This window comes from Mya arenaria, chromosome 2, assembly GCF_026914265.1.
Source record: "Mya arenaria isolate MELC-2E11 chromosome 2, ASM2691426v1".
Classification (NCBI taxonomy): Eukaryota; Metazoa; Mollusca; class Bivalvia; order Myida; family Myidae; genus Mya; species Mya arenaria.
Window position 1 is genome coordinate 70,282,033 of NC_069123.1, and position 25,840 is coordinate 70,307,872.

General features: G+C 36.7%; 3 protein-coding genes across 3 annotated transcripts; 1 reads left to right on the plus strand and 2 right to left on the minus strand.

The window, feature by feature from the left end:
* Window positions 1-456: 456 nt before the first annotated feature.
* On the minus strand, window positions 457-11,653 carry LOC128203167 (uncharacterized). The gene is made up of 5 exons (XM_052904464.1): window positions 10,245-11,653; window positions 9,641-9,844; window positions 8,676-8,768; window positions 3,226-3,358; window positions 457-2,668 (listed from the first exon to the last, which is right to left on the minus strand). The coding sequence occupies exons 1-5, from the start codon at window positions 10,246-10,248 to the stop codon at window positions 2,173-2,175; spliced, it is 930 nt and encodes a 309-aa protein (XP_052760424.1). The 5' UTR covers window positions 10,249-11,653; the 3' UTR covers window positions 457-2,172.
* Window positions 11,654-14,676: 3,023 nt separating this feature from the next.
* LOC128203177 (uncharacterized) lies at window positions 14,677-16,008 on the minus strand. Its single transcript, XM_052904476.1, has 3 exons — window positions 15,772-16,008; window positions 15,428-15,551; window positions 14,677-14,968 (listed from the first exon to the last, which is right to left on the minus strand). Exons 1-3 carry the CDS (start codon window positions 15,863-15,865, stop codon window positions 14,821-14,823), a joined length of 366 nt encoding a protein of 121 aa, XP_052760436.1. The 5' UTR covers window positions 15,866-16,008; the 3' UTR covers window positions 14,677-14,820.
* A 4,630-nt stretch (window positions 16,009-20,638) lies between these two features.
* Window positions 20,639-25,532, plus strand: LOC128221063 (nose resistant to fluoxetine protein 6-like). Its single transcript, XM_052929489.1, has one exon. The coding sequence runs from the start codon at window positions 20,956-20,958 to the stop codon at window positions 23,317-23,319; it is 2,364 nt and encodes a 787-aa protein (XP_052785449.1). The 5' UTR covers window positions 20,639-20,955; the 3' UTR covers window positions 23,320-25,532.
* Window positions 25,533-25,840: the final 308 nt, after the last annotated feature.

Here is a 25,840-nt window from a genome sequence, read left to right on the forward strand (position 1 = left end):
ATTAGGTTGTTTTAACAGTATAAATGGTTTAATGCGACGCAGTTGCTTAATGATTAAATGTGAATCTGTCTGGCGATCATAATGGCGGAGGCATGAGCTGGGACACTTAAAACCTTAAATTTAGTGGTCAAGGTTATATCATTTAACTGGACCAGCCTCTGTTTAAACCAACCCATTCACCTGATTTAAATTAATAACGGCTGACTGCTCATTTAACCAGAAAAATAAATGTATGACAGATTTGTAAAATGCTGACATCCCATGGGACAAAATATAACTTTGACCACTGAAACTTAACCGAGATGTGCAACAACTCTTGACTAGAAGTGTTAGGTTTGACAATGGATAACCTCTATAAAACCAGACGAGGATACAAAACAAACTAAATGACATATTTTGTCATGGTGTTCAGGATAGGACTTGTGGATAATTGTATACATCCAACAACAGGAAAAAATAAATGTCCCTCATTTTCTGTATATTTTGAGTTTATTCATAACTCTTGAATAATATAAAAAATGAGCATTTATATTTATCATATTGAAGTCACTAACAATATCACAACAGATCCATAACAATGCAATATTAAAACAGATCCATAACAGTGCAATATCACACAGATTAATAGTAGATTCATAGAAGCATCACCGCAGTGCAAAATGTTTTTCTGGTGTCCCTGCCCGGTTCCAGGTTCTCAGGTCCCGACATTTGGACCCGACGATTCCAAAGAGTAAGGTCATATACATACACATTATATAACTCTATTTCATTGTTAAAGTGTTAACAAGTACCCGACTAACCTTAAAACATTTTTCATGATTGTTAAAGTAAAAAGTTTACATTTCTTAATGATTTCCTACTTCAGATAATATATAAAGAAATCCAGATACACTATACTAATTGAAATATATGTTTGATAAACTATAAATATGATTTTGTCACATTAAATTAGTTGTTCGAGCAACGTGGTAATAAAAAATCGACAAAGTTAATACTAGTAATGAACTCCTCAGCCTGGAATAAGTTCCCTCGCTTACTGTATGTACATGCAGCATACTAGTCACTGTGGAAAATTTGTTCACTTATATACAAAGTTTGAAAAATAGTAAATTCTTGTGTTGCATAGATAGTTTTATACACTTATAAACGGTACTAAATGCGCAATGAATTTACAATTAGTGATGCAAATTATGACACAAACAGTCTTAGTTTATTTACAATTACGGTTAAGTAATAGGTATATAACAGGAATTAAACTCTTAATAAATAAGAACGTGCGGAGTGAGCGTAGCCAACGAGCCTTTCTTAATCATGATCTTAATCATAAAGCTTTAAATTCAGGTGATCTAACCGACTTAAGAGTACAACCTCATTGGCTGGTACATTGTCAACGCAAAATCTGACGCAGGGAGTGTGTTTCGAATAAGTTGCAGTTGGCGGACCTTTAAACACGCGCGAAAGTTGAAATTCTTACACATGATTATGCCTGGAACTTCATCATTGCCTATCTGCAATTTCATTGTCTGTAAATGTAGGTTGTATTCTAATTATTTATAAACAGCAATAGTTAAGAATGAATAAATGAGAGTCCTCCTTTATATGGAATACATGCATTATTAGCTCGTTTTCCTTTTAAGAAAAAAGGTTTGATAAACTTTGATTTGGTTTATCTGTGAAAAGTGTATCACAGTGCGTAGCGAAATGTAATTGAAGGAACTGACTCATGTTTTGTAAAATGCAGTTTTTACGAAAAAAATGTATCACGAAAAAAACGATGGTAAATTATTAGGAGTGATAACACTAAGTTACTTTTAGCTGGAACCCTTCAGCAAATGTTGATATTTGCTCAAATATCGTCAAACTTTTGAATACCGTCACTATCATGACTAGAGATTCAGCGATTCGTTGTAGCGTGATTGATTGACATAATAATGTCAATGTATTCTTGTAAGGTCAAAATATCCAGATCTACTGTTGTAAAAGTCCTTGTGGCCTAGTGTTTCTTGACGTTCTACCGGCGTGGGTTCGTACCCACTAACACCAAAATATGTTTTATTCTTTCATTGTATTTTTCTGCAATTTTGGTTTAATAGAGTAAAAAACGATTAAATAAGTGCTTTCAGATGCATAACCGGGAAAACTTTTTTGGTCTTAAAACATGAGCGAGTCACTTTAAACCATCGAGTAGGGAGGCGGGTCATCAACAGGATTGTTCGTAGTATCATGTGAATCACTTGACGTCAGTGTTAAAGGCTGTTGCCAGGTTGGTTTGAATTGTTCGTTTCTGTTACGATGATCCACATTTGAGCTGAAAGTATCTCTATTTGATGATGTACAGACGTTATGTGAGGCTTGTGTGGTAGGATTTTCATAGTATTCAGTGTAGCGTAAATGTTGAGCCAGTGTACTGTCATCAGAATATGGCGGTGGCAGATCACTACCCTTGTGCCTATCTGCGGTTGCCCTTGCATGATTGTTGTCGTCCGTAATATTTATTTGATCATACAGTGGCGGACCACTTTGTGTGACGTCATCATATGCTGGGGGTGTATACACAGGTGACACGGGGTTCTCAGTCTGACATGTGGGAGGCCCGTGATGGGGGTCTACAGAAGCGAACACAACGATGCCCATGCTCCGTGCATGGCGGGCTGTCCTCTTGTGGGCCCTGCAACATATTACTTAATAAAGTAACGTGTACCTGTTGCGTTAATAACATGTACAAGAATGAACGAATGCACCTATTAAAAACAGTGTTTTAAACATTCAACCAAGCCTTTCTTCAATGAAACATATATTTCCCGGTATCTCAGTTGATACTAATTACAAGGGACAGCCTCTGATATCGTGTCGGTTTGGCTATCAACAAACCTTCGAACTTTTTTTCAATTACATTTACTTAATATATCTCTTAATCGAGCAATTTGTCAGTCATTTCGTTCCACAAAGCCTAGTCAGCGGCCAAGCGTTCCTTGATTATGAGGAAGCGGAATCCATTATCATTGGTCCTCCAAAAAGTGCGTGCACTAGATAAGTTTGTGTTCGTAAGTTTAAAGAGCACAATTACAACGGCGCGGACGTTTGTAAGTGTTGATTAACCAAACGTGTAAAGAAATAATATCGTTTGTTTGTTTCTCGCTCGTACAAGTAAATGAATTAAACAGAAGCTTCAAAGCCGCATAATTTATATATCTCATTTATTGAAATCAATATCAAATCTGTTACCTGAAAAAGATAAGGAAGGCGGCCAGGATAACAACAATGAGACCTCCAAACATAACGGAAAGGAAAATCTCCGGTCGAACGCTCATTGTGTCTACCTCCATAGTGGACTCGTGCTTCCCGGGCGTCGTGCGATCTACAATATTCAGGACCATGATGTTATATCTAATATCACGATGTTGTATTGAATGACACTGTTGTATCCAATGGCACCGTTGTATATTTAATTACACTGATGCTGTATCTAATGACACTGATCAACCTAATTACACTGATGAACATGTGATGACACTGATGTAACTAATGACACTGATGATGTACCTAATGACACTGATGTTGTACCTAATGACACTGATGATGTACCTAATAACACTGATGTTGTACCTAATGACACTGATGATGTACCTAATGACACTGATGTTGTACCTAATGACACTGATGTTGTACCTAATGACACTGATGATGTACCTAATGACACTGATGTTGTACCTAATGACACTGATGATGTACCTAATAACACTGATGTTGTACCTAATGACACTTATGCTGTACCTAATGACACTGATCAACCTAATTACACTGATGTTACTAATGACACTGATGTACCTAATAACACTGATGTTGTACCTAATGACACTTATGCTGTACCTAATGACACTGATCAACCTAATTACACTGATGTTACTAATGACACTGATGTTGTACCTAATGACACTGATGTTGTACCTAATGACACTGATGTTGTACCTAATGACACTGATGTTGTACCTAATGACACTGATGTTGTACCTAATGACACTGATGATGTACCTAATGACACTGATGTTGTACCTAATGACACTGATTTTGTACCTAATGACACTGATGTTGTACCTAATGACACTGATGATGTACCTAATGACACTGATGTTGTACCTAATGACACTGATGCTACTAATGACACGGATGTTCTACCTAATGACACTGATGTTGTACCTAATGACACTGATGTTACTAATGACACTGATGTTACTAATGACACTGATGTTGTACCTAATGACACTGATGTTGTACCTAATAACACTGATGTTGTACCTAATGACACTTATGCTGTACCTAATGACACTGATCAACCTAATTACACTGATGTTACTAATGACACTGATGTTGTACCTAATGACGCTGATGATGTACCTAATAACACTGATGTTGTACCTAATGACACTTATGCTGTACCTAATGACACTGATCAACCTAATTACACTGATGTTACTAATGACACTGATGTTGTACCTAATGACACTGATGTTGTACCTAATGACACTGATCAACCTAATTACACTGATGTAACTAATGACACTGATGTAACTAATGACGCTGATGATGTACCTAATGACGCTGATGTTGTACCTAATGACACTGATGTTGTACCTAATGACGCTGATGTTGTACCTAATGACGCTGATGTTGTACCTAATGACACTGATGTTGTACCTAATGACACTGATGTTGTACCTAATGACGCTGATGTTGTACCTCATGACGCTGATGATGTACCTAATGACGCTGATGATGTACCTAATTACACTGATGTAACTAATGACACTGATGTAACTAATGACGCTGATGATGTACCTAATGACGCTGATGTTGTACCTAATGACACTGATGTTGTACCTAATGACGCTGATGTTGTACCTAATGACGCTGATGTTGTACCTAATGACACTGATGTTGTACCCAATGACACTGATGTTGTACCCAATGACACTGATGTAACTAATGACACTGATGATGTACCTAATGACACTGATGTTGTACCTAATGACGCTGATGTTGTACCTAATGACGCTGATGTTGTACCTAATGACACTGATGTTGTACCCAATGACACTGATGTAACTAATGACACTGATGTTGTACCTAATGACACTGATGATGTACCTAATGACGCTGATGTTGTACCTAATGACGCTAATGTACATAATGACACTAATGTTGAACCTAATGACACTGATGCTGTATCTAATGACACTGATCAACCTAATTACACTGATGTACCTAATGACACTGATGTTACTAATGACACTGATGTTGTACCTAATGACACTGATGTTAATAATGACACTGATATTACTAATGACACTGATGTTGTACTTAATGACACTGATGTAACTAATGACACTGATGTTACTAATGACACTGATGTTGTACCTAATGACACTGATGTTGATGTTGTACCTAATGACGCTGATGTTGTACCTCATGACGCTGATGATGTACTTAATGACGCTGATGATGTAACTAATGACACTGATGTTGTTGGGTTGAATATAGCATCCTTTCATAACTAAACTTTCAGTGCTTTGATTTTTATGAAGAATTTGCTAATTCATGTTATCTTAAAAACCTTTTTTGGCAGACACGTGTTGACTGACTCCGAGTGTTTTGGCTGTGACTTATTTTTCTTTAAATATTTTACGTTTTCAAATCATTTGGAAGTAGGGAATAGCATATACTAGTCGCTTTTATTTTTAATAATGTTTTTCTTTATTTGTTCCCAGTTTTAGTACAATGATGCTTTTTATTATGAAACTCTATGATCACACAGTTTTAAACCTTTTATTTTATAAGGCAGACTGTGTGTGATGTTTTTGGTTTCAAACGATGACTGCATCGTATCTTTCAAAAGTATTTGCATTAGGTGCTCTGAATTGTTTCCCTCCGTCTGCAGATAGAGTTGGGATCTCTAATCATTGAAGTACTTGGGGTTTACCTTTTCGTTTTGTATTATTATTTGTTTTATTGATAAATTTCATCAAGTTAATGCATACTTTGATAAGATTTACCTTTTGCGTTTTATCTTTATTAAGAATTGTTGGGATAAGAGTGAGGTTTGTGCACATAAATTGGTTTAAACCCCCAGTAAATTTACATTTTACTGACCGTTCCAAGGCGGTACCTAACAATTCTTGATAAACATACCAATTATTTATATATATATATATATAGTATTTATGCACTGTGCTGTTTGTAGAGTTTTGTGCTGTTCTAAGTTTCTTGTTCGTGATTTTGTGTTCGATGTCTTTGGCGTTTGCCCATTGCCACTAAACCGGGTTTATGTTTAAAAAATTTGCTACTGAGCATGTTTCTGTAGCTTTTTGCATATATATTGTAACTAATGACGTTGATGTTGTACCTAATGACGCTGATGTTGTACCTAATGACACTGATGTTGTACCTAATGACACTGACGTTGTACCTAATGACACTGACGTTGTACCTAATGACACTGATGTTGTACCTAATGACACTGATGTTGTACCTAATGACACTGATGTTGTACCTAATGACGCTGATGTTGTACCTAATGACACTGATGTTGTACCTAATGACACTGATGTTGTACCTAATGACACTGATGTTGTACCTAATGACACTGATGTTGTACCTAATGACACTGACGTTGTACCTAATGACACTGACGTTGTACCTAATGACACTGACGTTGTACCTAATGACACTGATGTTGTACCTAATGACACTGACGTTGTACCTAATGACACTGATGTTGTACCTAATGACACTGATGTTGTACCTAATGACACTGACGTTGTACCTAATGACACTGACGTTGTACCTAATGACACTGACGTTGTACCTAATGACACTGACGTTGTACCTAATGACACTGACGTTGTACCTAATGACACTGACGTTGTACCTAATGACACTGACGTTGTACCTAATGACACTGACGTTGTACCTAATGACACTGATGTTGTACCTAATGGCACTGATGATGTACCTAATGACACTGACGTTGTACCTAATGACACTGACGTTGTACCTAATGACACTGATGATGTACCTAATGACACTGACGTTGTACCTAATGACACTGACGTTGTACCTAATGACACTGACGTTGTACCTAATGACACTGACGTTGTACCTAATGACACTGATGTTGTACCTAATGACACTGACGTTGTACCTAATGACACTGACGTTGTACCTAATGACACTGACGTTGTACCTAATGACACTGATGTTGTACCTAATGACACTGACGTTGTACCTAATGACACTGACGTTGTACCTAATGACATTGACGTTGTACCTAATGACACTGATGATGTACCTAATGACACTTATGTTGTGTGTAATGGCATGGTGTTGGCATCTTGTTGTATCTAATAACACTGATGAGTCTACTGATGCTGATTGTGTGTTTAATGACACTGATGTAGCATTTGGCGCTGATGTTAAATCTAATAACACTGATGTGAGCTGTTGTTTCTAATGACATGATTGTGTTTCTTATAACATTGATATTTCTAATGACGCTGATGTTGTATTTAATGACACTGATGTATTTACTGAAACTGATGTAGCTAATGACGTTGATGTAGAAAATGTCGTTGATGTAGCTGATGATGTTGATGTAGCTAATGCCGTTGGTGTAGCTAATGACGTTGATGTAGCTGAAGACGTTGATGTAGCTAATGACGCTGATGTTGGATCTAATGACGCTGATGCACCTAATCACGCTGATGTTGTATCTCTTCACCTTACTGCAAGAACTTAATATCTGCTACTATTTTTATATGCAGTTATGAGTTATAGTACTAAGGCGACGATCTAATTACACTGATTTTTCTAATGATGCTGGTGTTGTATCTCGTAGCACTGATGCTACTAGTGGCGCTGATGTTGTATGTACTGTCACTGATGTTACTTATGACGCTGTTGTATCAAATGCTGCTGATATATCTAATGGCACTGATGTAGCGAATGAAGCCGATGTTGTTTAAAGGCACTGCTGTAACTAATGCCACTGATGTTGTATCTTATATCACTGCTGTTACTTATGCCGCTGTTGTATCAAATGCCACTGGTGTATCTAATGACATTGCTGTTTTAAATCTACTGATGTAACAAATGACACCGATGCATCTTATAACGCTGATGTTTTATCTAATAAAACTGGTGTACCTAATGACACTGATGCTGTATTTAATGACACTGATATAAGTTATGGCACTGATGTTATATCTAATGATACTGATGTCGTATCTAATGACATTGATGCTGTATCTGTTGAACCGACTATACAAACTGTTAATATACCCTTTAACAGGTTGACTATTTTATTACGCACCCACTGACCCTTTACTAATGGGGCACGGGTCTCTTCATAAGTAGACTAGTCAGGCGTTACCTGCATCTTAGTTTGACGCAACGGTTAAAATCCTTACTTAAAAGTCAAATTTTCATTTGTATGGGCGGGGCAACAAGATGCAGCATCGTTAGAAATTATGCCAAATAAGATATATCAAGGTATCGGCTTTCTCTAAAACCTTACAAAGAATGTGAATCATTGTAGAATGCCGAATACACATCAGAAAAAAATGACTGAGTTTGATGCTATTTGTTGCCCAAGACTTTGCCCAAGCAATATGTCAGCTTACCCTGGAATGTCCTGTTGGGGTTGAACGTAATCGGCCCCCATGTAATCGGCATCGTTGTCACGTGTTCATGTGGCGGCACAAACGTCGGCTTGTCTGTAACAGCGAAAATATGGATACTTGTGAAAAATATAGTATTATGTATGTTTTAGAATAAAACTTGAACAATTGAAACTCGAGTTTTTATAATAATCTGTTAACTGGCGCAAGTCGATATCATTTCAAGTTTGTTTTTATTTATATGTATTCAACAAATACATCTCGAGCTTTCAAAAGCAAAAGCCAATATAATCTCAAGCTCAAGTCAAGCCTTTATTTTACTAAATTTATGATTAAAAGGTAACCATTTGGAGACATCTTCTATTGATATATTAACTTAAAGTACAAAATGTATTTGTTTTTCCAGTAAAACGTGTTTGTTTTCGGTGTATAACGACATGCACATCAATTACACAAATGTTGCACTGCATATCACGCAATTGTTAATGAAGACGAAGTAAATATAAACTAACACGTTCCAAAACCAAATTCAATCCACATGATGAGTTACTGTAGCATTAACAACAACAACACTGGAAACAACAGCAAAAGCAGCAGCATTATGCACCAGTTAATTGTAACCACGCCCCCCAGGTCCGGGGTGTACCGGGGATAGCCGGGGAAATGGGCCGTGTTTTTACCTTTCAGGTGTCCCCGCAGTGCCGGGTGAATGCGGTGATTTTGTCTTCGCGCAAAATATTGCGGGGAATGGGCCTTACCTAAGGTCCCTGGGGCGCGGGGGCATTTGGCGGGGATTTTACGATCAGTTCGTCCCCGCAGGACGGAGATTTTACCCTGGGTTGGCTGGACCGAAAGTCAAAGTCCCCGCTATTACCCGGACCTGAGGGGCAGTGGTTACAATTGACTGGTGCATTACTACCAGTAAAACAAAGGAAAGCAGTTATGGACGTACATTAACGGCCACCTACCTGAAGGTATACACGGGCGGCGTTCGTGCTGGGCGGTGGAGACCCATGTGTTGCTGCCGACGCACTTGACATACGTTGACGTCCGCTCATATCCTCGGTGACACGTGTACGTACAATATGTTTCTTCGTTCGCGCTATAGTAGCGGCACGAGGAGGTGAACACGTACCCGTGCGGAATGTCGCCGGAGTGACACCCGCGATTAGCTGCGTGAGAAATTATTGCTGTCAAGTATTTCTTTGTTGCTGTTTCAATGTTAGTTCAGATAAAGACAACTGTCACAAACACGAAAGCTAGAAATTTGACATTTGATATTACATATATATCAACCAATAGCAAACTTAGCAAGCCATTCTTTATAAGGTATCATAGTGCACATTTCTTTTTTGTTGCTTTTTAACTTTATATGACAGTGTTTTGCATTACATTATTTATCATAAATTAAATCATTTGACGAAGGTACTTCTGTTCAAACTGCTGTGGCTGTATAATCATTCTGTGCCTCTGTTTCCTGTTTTATACAGTTATTTTAACTTGTATTGAATATACTATACATATGTTTATACTTGTTATCTTTATGTTTTGTTCAAACAATGTATAACTTACCCATTGTGTCAACTGGCTGGTCAAATATCAAACATAACAATCAGTAAATACAAGGCAAATCACTTTTGCAGATTTATATAATGGATGTTATTATGTCCACTGTCCTAGTTTACCTGTGACAGGTAAAACCGGTGAGTGACATAGCGCGGCTAGACGCCTCGCTCGTTTGATCCTACCATAGTTCAATTATAGACAACTGCAAAGTATAAAACTTTTATAAGTTGTCCACAGGTTATCTGTAGGTTAGTTGACTCATTCAAATGATCCGATCGGTTAGTATTAATTGTTGGATAAATATTGACCAATTAATAAACATTTTGGAGCGAAAACTCAACCGGTTTAATACAACTGGCTGCTGTTCCAAAAAGTAATATACGACTCAAAAACGAACGACCCGGCCCCCATGGAATGAACGAGCCGCATTGGTGTAGCCTAATTGAAGATACCAATAAGAGTGAAAACCTATATTGTAATTTGTCTTTTACAAAAATCCTTGGCTAAAGCCCTAGCGCTCTTTTGGAAAAGCAACTATTAATTATTGATATTTTATTACTATGAAACATTTAAGCTACATTTTTAGCTCGACTATTCGAAGAATAAGGAGGGCTATACTACTCGCCCCAGCGTCGGCGTCGGTGTCCGGTTAAAGTTTAAGGCAACTTGGGATTTTCACTTATAGGTCCAATACCCTTCATTCAATTCACTTAATACTTCACACAGTTCTTTAGGGCCACCACATAATGAGGTTAGATAACTCCATATTATCCTTTATATAAATTATGGCCCCTGATTGACTTTGGAACTTAGGTTAAAGTTTTAGGGCAGGTTGAGCTATTTATTAATAACTTCTATACCATTCATTTAATTAACTGAATACTTCACACAGTTGTTCAGGACCATCACACAATGAGGTTACATAACTCCATATTATTCTTAATACAAGTTATGGCCCCTGATTGACTTTTAAAGTTTGGTTAAAGTTTTAGGGCAGGTTGGGATATTTATTATTAACTTCTATACCATTCATTCAATTGACTTAATACTTCACACAGTTGTTCAGGACCATCACACAATGAGGTTACATAACTCCATATTATCCTTAATACAAATTATGGCCCCCGATTGACCTCGGAACTTAGGTTTAAGTTTTAGAGCAGGTTGAAGTTAAAGGGCAAGTTTGGATTTTAATTAAAAAAACTTCTATACCCTTCATTCATTTGACTCAATACTTCGCATAATCAATGACGGCCATCTTACAATAAGGTTATATAACTCCATATAACCCTAAATACAAATTATGGCCCTTGATTGACTTTTTTCTTCTTCTTTTTTGAATCTTTGTTTTAATTCTTTTGACAGGCACATTTTTATATTCTTAACCAGGTTTTCACAAACAAAGGGAAAACAAGTTATAAAAATGACTAGCGTCATTGTTTGGGCCGGCTGGTTGAAGGGCAGCGTCAAAGTCACCTTATGTACTGAATAATTTTAGCTAGGTTTGACATATAGTGACCAAACTTGGTATATAGGAAGAGTTTATGGAGACCTTTGGTGGGATTGCATTTGAGGCCCTTTTAGGATCAAGGTTAGGGTCAAAGTTTCTATTAATAGAAAAATGGTTGGCATTAAATAACTTAGGTATGGGTCGACATATTGCAAGCAAACATGGTATATAAGCCTAAAAAAAGGTTTGGTTAGGGTTACATCCTTTTCAAAGAGGTAGGGTAGGTAGGTTTTTTTTATTGGGATTTATATAATAATGTCATTTTCATCATTGGAGAATGGTGTTAAAGTAATCTTCTGTATGGCATTTTTTTCATTAAGACTGACTATAAAAACGGTAGGGATGGTGCCTATTTCGTAGATAGGGTCGGGTAACCCGAACCAAATGTATTTTTTTAGGCCATATAAAGAGTTAATAGCGACATTTCATGAGATTGTTTTTTGGGCCCCTGAGAATTGTGGTCACTGTTTACTTTTTAATTTGATTTTTTTATTGCTTTTGACAGGCACATACATCATTAATGTATTAACTTCTAAGTCAAAGCGGCGTAGTCGAGCGCGCTGTCTTACGACAGCTCTTGTTTAGTTTTGCCAGTTAACTTTTCTTATATTTACGTAAAACGAATAATAACGAAATGAAGAGTGTCCCTGAAAAGTTCTCATGACTCTTCCCGATATGTGGCGAAACACGACGTGGAAGTGTACTTCGTGTAGCTACACGTATAGGCCAATCCCGTTGGCTCGAACTCGCTGGGACCGGACACAAAACTTCGTGTCATTAAACTTTCGAGCCATGAAAAGTTCGAGCAAAGCAGAATCGTATATATAATTTAAAAATTCATCATGGTAGAAAACGGTTTATTAAGCAATATTTTTAAAACTAACTCTTCTGACTTATAATTTACATACCATTTAAATTGATCTAAAGTAGATAGTTTGATGTCCAGTAGCTTTTGCCTAATATTTGCGAATACATATTTTAAAAATAAACAGGTCCAACGTCTCACATAAACGACTTTGTTTCTATTAGTATAATGTGTTTATTATTTTGCATTTTGTAGGCAAAAAACACCAAGGCTGTACTTCGTTGTATTTGTTGTGTTGTTTGCTTTTCTAGGTGTAATGCATTCAAGGCCAATCGAGGAGCGTTGAATAAGAAGGCCGTGTCTTTAAATTTAGAGACGCAGCAAACTACTCTTTTGTACCCATTAACCCATGTTAAAAGGACCCATATGTGAAAACTAAATGGAAATACATTTGACTATATTTTGTTTAACTAAAGTGGGAGAAAAGGCATCTAATATGGCCGCTCGTGTAAGATAGGTACCCTGTTTCCGCAAAACACCTTATACACGGGTTGGTTAGACCTGAGCAACACTCTCGACCATAAAAGATACTTAAAGTGTACGTGGAAATCGTGATTTAGCAGCTATTTTTGTCACTACTATTGAAACGCTCCTTGTATTTTCAGCAGTCTAAATTATTTCTTGCCAAACGTTGTGCGCGTGATTACATTCCCAGACTTTCTTGTTTACTCTTGCAAATTCTTTATTGTGCATCTGGCAAGTTTTTTTGCTGTGGTGTTATATTCAAAATTGCAGCTGTTTGGGTTTCAATGACGCCTTTGATTTGTATAGACAACCTCAATTTTTTTTCAAGCAAAGGTAAAATTAAACAGAACATCTTATTTTTGATCCCTTCCTAACTTTTAAGTTATGCCATTAATCAGACGGTGGATGACCTTTATTTTATAATTCATTTAACCTATTTCTTTGCCTGATTTCGGCGGAAATTTTAATCTTGTCAGACATTTTGATTTGTATGTTTGTTTTCAGTTTAGCTTTGTCTGGATGTAAGAAATTTGTAATTGCCGTTTTAATTGTTATCTATCGAGTTCCGTATTATTATTATTATTATTTCGTGAGTGCAACTTGGTCGTCTAGCATTTTTTATGGTCTACTCGTGATTAATTAGTTTACTTCTTGTGAAGAATAAACAAACTACTTGATTGTTCAAAATAGACGTGTATTCATGTTTGAATCATCATTTCTCAACAAGTTAACTTCAGTCCCTAAAAGCCCTTCAAATAAACGGGACTATTTCCGAGTAATATTTAGAAGTTTTTAAGTGAAAAGCATTTGAAAGTATTTTCTTCGTATCTATCATCTTCCGTTTGCAGAAAACTTCCATGACTACCAGGTTATGTTTTTGCAAAATATGAATACTCTGTCGTTGCGTCACTTTGTTTCTTGTTCATTAATTCTATCATGGTACAACATGCCGAAATATGTACAGACCACAACATAATATTAATGTAACACCGAACATGTAACTCGCGAACCAGGCCTATAGATGTGAAATAGGCGAAACCGAGCCTTATTTTATATAAACATAATAGTAAACAAAAATCGGTCCATTGTACTAAAATCGAGTTAAAGGGAATCATGATTGAGTCACGCGAGTTCGAGCCAACGGGATTCGAATTACATGTAAAAGTTGCAGTTTGCCATAAATCACATTCCTCCTGCTATCGTACAAGTCATTCTAACTAGTAAATTAATGTACACATTACAGGATGACGTAGTGAACAATAAGTAACCTACACGTACACACACCCGGAACCTCTCTATTGCCGACAGAAATGAAACCTATGTTATAAAAAGACTGTTCACTAGCAAATGGTAAACAGTCGTGTTTTCTGCGAACATTTTAGTGAGGCTGGCTTGCTGCTTTAAAAACCGTTAATGTCACTTACTGTAAATAACACTAAATTTATGTTGTTGTTTTTTTTTATCAGTTATCAGTTCCACCCTTATGTTTACGAACATTACCAATTACACATCTGGAACTGCCATACGGAATTTGTTTTCTTCCATCACACTTATGTTAACGTATTCATCAATTGCTCATCATTACAACAGCTACATCGTGCAGTACGTTGGTTATTTATTTCAAATCATCATTCGCAATCAGTTTTAAAAGATACAAACCCACAAAGCTTACATTAAACCGCGATTTTTGCATTATAACTGTCAACGTAGTTTGTAACAAAATACACATCTAGCAAAAACGTCTATTTCCCAACCCCAACGACATCCGTCGGAATCATTTTCTTTGGACATCTCCTGCTTCGGTCAGCCTTCAGCACCCACCTATTTTTGCAGCCGATCAGGACGTTTTCACATGGAGATTCGCTTCGAGCGGAAATGCGTATTGCCATACTGGGAAAAGAACGTTAGAGTTATCAATAGTATTATGCTATTTTAATTGTTCTATTAATATGACTACTTTAACAGTACTTTAGACACTCTGTTATCGCGTTCCGAGGGAGGGGGTGTTGGTGGGGGGGGGGGGGGGTCGGGTGGTTATGGGGACCCGATACCATTTGCACACGGATATGCTCCTACTCTGGAAATTTTGTTAATGAAACTCACTTTTCATGTGACAGTCGAAAATGTATGTACGTAATGCATACTTCACTATATTGGCAGTATGAATAGACGTGAAGCCCTATATAATGGATTTCCTTACAACGGTGTACTACTACGGCCCTGTATCAATGAGTTAATATCAAGTTAATTAACGAGTTATCATGAATAATGGATCTCAAATTGGGCTCCGGTCCTTAACATAACCAAACAAACATACACATAGCTATTATTGACTAGCGTGGGTCTTACTCAGAACAATCGAGGCCGGCCTTGGTACAGATGCACACCATACAGTCGTCGTAGTCCTTGATGACAGACTTCCGCAACAATCGCACACCCTTGTGCGTGCAAAATGACACAAGACGGCCATATACTGCAAACAAAACAGAAATATAACGTACAAAGAGAGAGAGAGAGAGAGAGAGAGAGAGAGAGAGAGAGAGAGAGAGAGAATTGAAGAAATATAACCGGGTACCGACAGTGTGTGGATTTTTTTCTGTATTTTCACTTGAATTACCAATAGGTTTCATTTAACAACACTAACAAATAGTAAAAACGCATCGAAACGTTATAGCGACAATTATAAATGTTACCTCTCTCTGTTTCAGCTGCCTTCATGTATGTCGCTCCTTGCACAAAGCTAATGCCCACACACATAGCTACCAGAAAATATCCTAGCATTTTCATGTTGCGATCTTTGTTAAAAATGTCCCAAAATTACTGGTTCTTTATTCAATATATTCTCCCTAGCAATGTTAAGAAATAACGATGTTCAGCGCTCACTCAATCTAAGTGTAAATTGCTCAGCCATCCTCGTCATTTACAGGTATACGCCCAGATTCCGGATATAAACCTTGATAGATTGCACTCTGCTGCCATGGATTAGCCAACATTGATTGCGTCATAAACTGCACTTTCTTTTCTTAGGAAATGCTGCCATATGATAATAGTTTTTTGGATGTTAGCTTCAGAGGTTGCAACTAATGTAGGACATGTTGGTAAGCTGTCACAGTGACTGTTTATGTGTCAATAATAAACTATTTGTTTTGAGTTATCTTCGTTTTATGACTACAGTCCTACGCATATGTACCAGAGAGCGACTGAGATTCAGCAATGGCTTATCAGCTAGTAAATCACTTATAACTGTAATCTCCCATTAACTTCAGCTGAAACCCTAGCCATCACAAATTGGCCCTCTTTTTTATCTGGGGCTCTAAAGTTGATTTCTGAAGGGTCAAGCTAATTTCTTTCGATGCAGTTCCTTATATATATTATTTATTTTATAAATACATTTCTTAACTAGAAAGAAGAAGATTTAATGCTTTATTATTTTAACGTACTGAATGAAATTGTTTTAATTTGATAAGGCAATGTTTGATTTAGTCTGTATTGTTTTGTGTTTTTTAATTGTTTGTAAAACTTTTAACTTCTTAACTATGGAGTAGATTCGTTTATGCATAAATATTTCAACGTTTTGGACGTTAATGAAGTATGGAATTGTCATTTGTTTTAATTATTAGTTAATTTGTATAATGTTATATACAAATAGTTTATTTATATTTCCATTGTATGGTAACTATGGGAACAAAACAGAAAGAAATGAAATTTATCCTCACATGAAGGTAAAACATTACACCGCCTGTACCGCCCGTCCTTTTTCTTCTTTCCAGTCTGTTTCTTATGCGTGGAAGGGGCGGGGCGAATTAAATAACATGGCTCGAAAACTTGTCATCCTCAAGAATCACATATTTTGCTCAAAAAAGGTCAATGTTACTCTTAGGTTTTACAATTTACAATATGGAAGAATGTTGAAAGGGAAGATGCATATTTTGAGATGTTACAAACTGTGAAACATAAGTGAGTCAGTGCTCCAGCTAAGCCTAAATAGCAGGGTGGGACACCCGGTTGCCCTTCTTAGCTCGACTATTCGAAGAATAAGGAGAGCTATCCTAGTCACCTGAGCGTCGGCACATGCGTAACCACTTATGTTAAAGTTTTTGTAAGAGTTTTTGTTCCACCTCAAATATTTTAAAAGTCCATTGACATATGGCTTTGAAACTTTGCACACTTGTTCACCATCATGCCCCCAACCTGTACACAGGATGAGGTAACTATATCAAGCATTTTGAAAAAAATATGCCCCTTTTACTACTTAGAATTTACGTTAAAGTTTGCGTACCACCTCAAATATTTTCAAAGTCCATTGACATCTGGCTTTGAAACTTTGCACACTTGTTCACCATCATGCCCCCAACATGTACACAGGAGGAGGTAACTCTATCAAGCCTTTTGACAGAATTATGCCCTTTTTTAAGTTAGAATTTATGTTAAAATTTGCGTACCACCTCAGATAATTTCAAAGTCCATCGATATATGGCTTTGAAACTTTGCACACTTGTTCACCATTATGATCCGAACCTGTGAAACGTTATACAATGGTATTCAACCACCCAGCCTAATTGAATAACCAAGTTAGATAACTGTATTTTGCAAATAATGGCCCTTTATTATTACACTTAAAAATTCTGGTTAAAATTTTGCATGTTACCAAATTTATGTTAATATTTCAGCACATCATGTATTGCATTGAAATCTAATCTAACAAAGATCCATGCATGTTTCACCAAAACTGTTCAGTCCTTTCACTGAAAAGCGGCGGAATAGTCGAGGGCGCTGTCTCTGTGACAGCTCTTGTTCAGCACCCTACTGTCTTTTTTACTACGCCCTGCTTTGCCATTTATGTAAATTTTCAGAAATAAGTTTAACATAATAATTAAACATAATTTTGACTATAAAAGAATTATAACAGCGTAGGTATCCATAATAGACTATAAGTTTTGAAAGTAGTTACAACACTCACAATAAGAATTGAACATTGGCCCATGCAAGTGCCAATAAGGATCATTCAGGGTGCATCAGAAGTGCCCTTTCTGACCTAGCACCCTGCCCTTTACAAATCCTGGCTGGAACAATGAATCATAAGTTTGTGAAACCATAATCAATGAACTTGTTTGATGTTTTTCAAGAGTGGTACCTTGAAACCCTCTCATGATTCAAGCTATCTTCAAAGATTTCATAAACAAGGTAACAATAAGGCATGCTGATGACAAACAATCATTTTTGTGAAGAAATATACAATATCATATTGCCAATATGACACTTTTTTGAATTCACTAAATGAAAAATGATAATGATAAGGAAATGTTTTAATCATTTATTTATTTTGTTTATGAGTTCATGAGTAATGGATATTTTTTAGACATATTAAAGTTTGCATTCATCATTACGTCTTGAAAATTCACAATGCAGTTTTTCTGAAATCCATTGAGCACTGAATGAACTGTTCTTAGACAGTTCAATTGCACAAAGTATTACTACTTGACTAACTTGTTGTAGTTGTTAATTAAAAGCGAGGGATAAACAGTAGTTTCTTAATTTTGAAGGAATCATACGACAATCGTATTTATCTATCTATCTATATATCTTCCATTATTGTCAAACCCCTACTACGGACCTAGACACTTATTTTCAGACAAATCTTTAAGGTCTTTGAAAAAAAAAACTTATTTCAGCATATTGAGTGTACATACTTATGTGTATATTCTCATTATGAGTCATAAGTGATTTAAACCAATTACTTATATTCAATCAAAATTATTGTAACCTTTGTTACAAAAATGTTATAATGTGTTGTGATAAAAATATCACTTAAAACCAAAATGAAAATCTCAGTCTTCGTTATTTCTAGCAATGTTCATTTCATTCACCCCAGCTAAGACTGTAATCTTGAAACTTGATAGGATCATAAAACATTCCAGGATGATACTATCAGCAGCTCATGACAAGCCATGTTACTATAATTAAATGCCCATCACTGGCCACCGCATAGGAAATTTTGGGGAAAAGTGGAAATCTGGTACATATGCGTAGGACTGACTAGTAGTGGAGATAACTAGCCGTCCGACTCTGAATCCAAACGGTCATAATCACAATCCCGTGACTCGCAGCTTCGTACTGGTAAAATCCATTTTTTTATTGTTCTCGATCATCTGTATATGTCGGATTAAAAACATAAACGAAAACCCCTAAGTATAATAATGTTCAACGATCTCATGAAAAGCTCTTAAGGATTTATGTTACTTGTTCCGCATTGCTAAGATAAGTAAATCGAACCTTTGACTCTTCGTCCAGTACAGGAATCAGCATAAGCCAGAAACCTTCATAACATTGTGCCGCTACGAATATTTCTAGATGGTTACCCATGATAATAATAAAACCATGACAACCATGACAACAATAACACTGTAACGCCACGAATATTTCCTATATGGTCATCCATGGCAACAATAAACCATGGTAACCATGACAACAATATAATAACACTGTTACGCCACGAATATTTCTAAATGCTTACCCATGAAAACAAGAAAATCATTCATGCAAAAAATCAAAAGGCGCCCTCCGTGAAATCGCTTGTTGTCCAAAATGATATGCTATATCATACATGTATATCATAAATAAGTGTGTTAAGAAAGATTAAGAATTAAATAAAACAACCCCTTTGTAGCAAAATATGCTAAAGAGACTAATTATACCAGACAGGTTCCTTACATGTAGAATTATATTCATGTGTACATCCGTTTAGTATCAGTCCCTATATATGGACTAGTGGATAAGTTATGTTTTATTTTACTGGGACCAATAATCCCACTCCCAGATCATATTTAACATCTATTGACAATTGCTCTAATGGAATATATCATTAGTTATGCATTCTTTTATCAAGTTACGTGGTGCATGCGTAAGCTCATGTCTGTTTGGAGGGTTTCTGGTGTGAGTATTGCTGAGTATTCTTAGAAACGTAATCTGCTTAATTTAATATATGCGCGCTGGCTAAAATACATGCGTATGCGAGAAAAGCGACTAGTATCTATTTTGACGCCTTTTTAAAACTTAATGTAAAATAAACAAGATAGTTTTCGTATTATATTTACATTTCCGTTTGATATAAGTTCGATCAATTTTGAAATGTTTGGATTGCGCCAGTCGCTTGATATATTATATTCCTAAATCATGATATAACGCACATTCTAGGAGAAAATGGAATTCCATTGTTCATACATCTATGTGAACTAGTATCGAACGTTAGGTGATTTCGTTTTCATTCTATGGTACATTTCATTTGGTGTTACCTGCATGTGCCAGCTCAGGGATATTTATTTATTATGGTAGCCATAGTTTTCTTTTAGTACAGTTATCTCCGATACTTGTAAGGGGAGCCGCTCTGAAGGAGGTTATACTTTTATGGTCCATAAAAACTGTTGACTGCGGTTTATGGTCGTATTGATTGAACTGGGTTAATCGATTATGGTGATGCAAAGGATCTATATATAGGTGTGTTGCAGTTGTGTGATCTATTAGGATATATATGAGTTACTATACTGTCAGTGAAGATAAACATTTCAACCGCTAATTGGAACTGAATCAAAAACCGAAATACTGGCGCACTTGGTAATGACGTCATAGTCACGTGACTAAATTGACTCAATACGGTATTGGATATTGTGAAATGTCAATATCAAGCTCATAGACGTCTCTGTGCTGACTGTTTACGTGACTGTTAACAGTTTTTTAATCATTGAACATTCAGTACATTTTTTGTGTCTTTCTTTATAGGAAAGTATTAAAATGCTCAATTTTATATTGAATGTGCTGAATACTGACGGTCTGTAAATTAATATCTATTATTGTGGACCTACATTTGGATGTATTAGAGCATGGCGGGAGTACATCTAAATCTTCTTTTTGCGTTTATCGTAATTTCGACTACGTGCAATGGAGATATAACACCGGAGTTGAACAAAGTGTTAGGGTTTTATACAGAAAGAAACAGTTCATTCAGTATGCAAGGAAGTGGAAATATTGAACATTTCGCAAACGTAAATTCGATACTTGATCAAATACACCATGTGGATTTATCTGATCTTATAAAGCATTTGGACTATAATATTCTTGTCAAAGGAATCGGAGAGCATTGTTTAAACGACACACTGTTTCTCGGAAATAAGCTTCAGATGAACACTGCTTTATCCTTTATTGACGCAATGGGAAAGCCACATTCTGGTATTCTTAAAGGCAGCACATTTTGGGCTGGCGATATGCAAGAATGCTCTGATATTCCTGAGATAAAAAATGCAGGTACAAACGAAATATTCCACGGGAAATACATGGTTGCAAGCATTTTCACCAACGAACGGGCCATAGCTGCACTTGGTGTGTGTGTACCATCATCTTGTAATGAAACAGATACGCCTCAGCTAATGAACCTAGGAATACTAGCACTAAAAACGTACGTACCTCAGCTAAAAAACGTGAGCATCGCCGTGAGCCAGCCCGCGTATGGAGTTGAAAGCGAACCGTTAGATGCCGGCGCAAAGACATATCTTGTTATTGTTGGTATTCTGGCATCTGTTGTTATGATTTCGACGGTTGTAGACTACTGTTGCACAAAATGGAAAACTAGAATCGAGATTTCAGACTTGGATGGATCGGAAAAATACACAGATCTGCACGAAGGAGACGATCGAACCGGACTTATTACAGGAGAACTTTCTTCGACAGTATCAGATATCAGAATCAATTCTGCGAAACACTCATTTTTAAAATTTGTGAAGGTGTTTTCTGTATTCTCTAATGGCAAGAAACTTTTTGGAACGGAAACTGCCTCTGGACCTTTAGCGTGTCTGAACGGAATTCGAGTTGTGAGCATGTGGTGGGTCATACAGGGACATGTCTATGCTTTTGTTGTATACTTTTCAGACAATACGGTAGATGCTGCTGAAATTGTTAAGCGCTTTTCATTTCAGCCGATCATGAATGGAACGTACTCTGTTGATAGTTTCTTCTTCCTTAGTGGTCTTTTGGTTGCGTATCTAGCTGTGAAACAGCTCAAAGAAAGACAGTCAATGAACTGGGCATATTATGTTTTACATCGCTATTGGCGCCTTACTCCCATGTATGCTTTTGTAATTTTCTTCTATGGCTACGTTTACTTGTACACAGTGTACGGACCGTGGTCGTTCATCAAAAAGGTAAAGCCTGCTCCTGGCCAACCTTCGCTAACAGATGGAATGAATTATTGTAAGAAGTATTGGTGGACCAATCTGTTATACATTAACAACTTCTACCCAAATTACGGTGATCTCGGAAAATCTTGTCTGGGATGGGGCTGGTATTTAGCAAATGATATGCAGTTTTACTTATTCATTGGTCCATTGATGTTGGTTCCAGTTTGGCTAAGTTTTACATACTTTCAACACGGCATTAAAGCACGAGTTCTTCGAATTTCAGCTATTGCTATATCAGTCTTATTGATATTTGCATGTATATTTATCCGAATGGGATTGGTTCTGTACTACGGCATTTATGATGAACTAAATGGTGCTGCTACAAAGCATAAGGACGACCCATACGCCCAACATGGTCCACTGTATGGACGTCCATATGCTCGCTGGTCAGTGTACGTTATTGGGCTTTTGACTGGCTATCTCCTCGCTATGAAAAACAACCGGATAAGGATACACCGCCTCCTTGCTCTTCTAGGCTGGTGTGTTGCCATTGCATCAGGTTTGGCTGTCGTATATGGCCAATACTATTATAACCATAACGTAAGTATCGACCCCACAAAAAGTCCTCACATGACAAAGACACAAGCGGTGTTCTACATATCACTTGGTAGAGCGGTTTGGGGACTATGTTTGGCATGGATAGTGGTTGCTTGTGTCTCTGGAAACGGTGGTCCAGTGAGTGACATTCTGTCATGGAAAATCTGGGCGCCTCTTGGTCGGCTTACATACGCGGCCTATCTGGTACATCCTATAGTAATAGTTAACTATTATACAAACGTGTCGACGCCTTTCCATATAGGGGACTTAGAGATGGTGTATGTCTTTGTCGCCAACTTGGTCTTCTCGTATGGGTTAGGATTTTTGGTTTCTATGGTGTTTGAGGCCCCCATGATTCAGCTTGAGAAGTTCGTCTTGGAATCCACCATGGTAACCGACTTTGGATCACGGTTCAATGACACTTTATCTAATATTCGTATGCGCTGTCAAAGAAAACCCGTAAATGGAGACTTATAATATTCACATATGTTTCTTACTGTTTTCTTTCAGCAATGTTCTTTTGTGTAAGATCTGATATGTAATAGGTTTACATGTTTTGCTCGTAATCTTCTTTTGTGAAAATTTTAATACCTCATGCAGTTTTAGTTATAGATTTGTAAATAACTTTTTTTCACCGGTGATATATTAGCTGCGGGCCAACTGAAGCAAACAATATTGGACTTATCATGTTTTCTGTATTTGATATCTCGTATGTTTTTGCTAAGCAATTTCCTGTTGCATAAGGTTTATGCCTATTGTTTTATGAGTTTATTCAGTGTACGAGGGTACTTCAAAAAGTTGTTATAAATGATATATAACATGTTTAGTGGCGCCGTTCTGCTCTTAACAATATAATGCCACTATTTAATTGTTTTCAGCTCACCTGAGCACATAGTGCTCACTTGTCTAATCTCCATCTTCCATCGTCCGACCGTCCGTCCGTCCGTCCGTCAACAATGGTTTCAAACCACATTTCCTACTGAACCGCTTGGCCAATTTAGATGAATCTTATCTTCACTGGGATGTTCTTTTCTTAATCATTCAAAGAAATGAATTTCATGCTGGCAACCAAAAAGAAAAGCTAAAAACGTATTTTTGTCAAAATCACAAGCCTAAAGCTTAAATATTTGGTGTGTTACATTTTCCTAGATGTCCTCTGACAACCAAGTTTATTCAAAGTAGCGTCTGTGGTCAACACTGGCCCATCCCAGGGGGTCACACGTTTTTTATATACTTATATAGGAAAACCCTACAGTCTTCCTTCACCAAGTTTGTTCAAATTGTGCCCCTTGGAAAAAAACATGCCCCGCGCAGGAGGTCCAAAGAAACATATTTTTGTATGAAACCACTAGGCTTGACCCTCGATGTTTTGTTGTAGTATTATACAGTGGTCCTCCACCAAATTTGTTCAAATTATAACCAATGACAAAACTGGCCTGGCCACGCATTGGGGTTCACAAGTTTCATATAGAATTAAATAGGAAAATCTTTGAAAATATTCTTGCCTGAAACTGCTAGGCCTAGACTCTTCATATTTTGCATGTAGCATCATATAGTTGTCCTCTACTTAAATTTGTTCAAATCGTGCTATTTGGGCCCCGCCACGTGATCCTATAGACTTGTATCAGAAAAACCTCTTGTTTGATACTTGTCCTCCATCAAGTTTGTTCAAAGTATGCCCATTGGGACAAAAGTGGCCAGGTACTTGGGTTCACAACTTTCCTATAAAGTTATACAGGGAAATCTTTTAAATTTTCTTTTCTCCAACCACATGCCCAATACCTTTGATATGTGTTATAAAGCATTATATGATGACCCTCTACAAAGTTTGCCCCTTGGTTCAAAGCTAGCCATACCCATTTTGACCTACTATCTTATTTCTTAAGTAAGCAATGGAATTTGACCATGTGAACAGTTTTGAAAACGAATATCAATGATGTGCTTGGATGACCTTGACCGTGACCTTTTGACCTACTTTCTTAATTTTGTAGCCGAAGCAATGAAATTTGGTCAGAGGTATAGTTTTGAAAACAACTATCCATTTTGTGCTAGAATGACTTAAACTGTGATAGTTCTAAAAACAAGTATCAGAGTTGTGCTTTGATGACCTTGACTGAGGCCTTTTGATCTACGTTTTTTTTTCTTTTCATCAATGAAATTTGTAAAGAAATACCAATGTTGTGCTCGTATGCCCTTTACCGCTATAACATTTGGCAATACTGGAACAAAGTGTGAATCCTAGTTGCATTGCCATAAACCAATAAACTTATTCAGTCTTAAAACAACAACAAACGTTTTAAACTTTCACTCTGGTAAGCTATTTAGGGTCACCCTGGCCCTCTAGTTGTTGCTTGTCGGTAGACAATCAAATATCAAGTTTGATCGTATTTTAAACTCACATGGCCCTAACGGTATTCCTAAGTTAAGCCGTTTCGTTGTTCAAGTTTATTTCTAGGTCTCGAGGAATTTATTATAAGCATTCATTTTCCTCTATACATATTTGTTTATGTTTGTCCATCCTTTTAGAAAGTTACTTGAACAAAATTATGAACGATGAATTTTGTAATTTGAAATACGTTTAAATGATTGTTATGTCTGGATGTGCTAAATGTGTACCTACTTATGTCATATTTTTCACCTTTTTATAACATATTAAATAATTTTAACTTATGTTTATGTTAGAATAAAAATAAAACATACACATTGATGAACGATTGTTGTGTATCAATTAATTTTAAAGGTTTTATATTGAAAACATTAACTGGAAATTTGGAAGTACACTCAACGCTTCCATAGCTACTTAACACTCAATTGTAAATCAGTATAATCCCTTACTGAAAACTTCGTGATAGCCTATGTTTATTTAATACTTAACACAATGCATTTTCTGTATTCAGTGCAATAACCATGATTTTTATAATGTAAATGTATCTTCGAAAGTGTTTGGAATAGTTAAGCGTTAAAATTTATCCAGGACAGCTTGACGAATATTCGACTG

What these genes read in the sequence shown, in the direction of transcription:
- LOC128203167 (XM_052904464.1), bottom strand. An exon ending in CCGCCCGTGTATACCTTCAG is followed by an intron (nt 8,769 to 9,640) that starts GTAGGTGGCCGT and finishes TCGCTGTTACAG; the next exon opens with ACAAGCCGACGTTTGTGCCG. An exon ending in GCCTTCCTTATCTTTTTCAG is followed by an intron (nt 2,669 to 3,225) that starts GTAACAGATTTG and finishes AATATGTTGCAG; the next exon opens with GGCCCACAAGAGGACAGCCC.
- LOC128203177 (XM_052904476.1), bottom strand. Translation starts at nt 15,865, where the DNA reads ATGAAAATGCTAGGATATTTTCTGGTAGCTATGTGTGTGGGCATTAGC. An exon ending in GGCAGCTGAAACAGAGAGAG is followed by an intron (nt 15,552 to 15,771) that starts GTAACATTTATA and finishes TTTTGTTTGCAG; the next exon opens with TATATGGCCGTCTTGTGTCA. An exon ending in GCCGGCCTCGATTGTTCTGA is followed by an intron (nt 14,969 to 15,427) that starts GTAAGACCCACG and finishes TTCTTTTCCCAG; the next exon opens with TATGGCAATACGCATTTCCG.
- LOC128221063 (XM_052929489.1), top strand. Translation starts at nt 20,956, where the DNA reads ATGGCGGGAGTACATCTAAATCTTCTTTTTGCGTTTATCGTAATTTCG.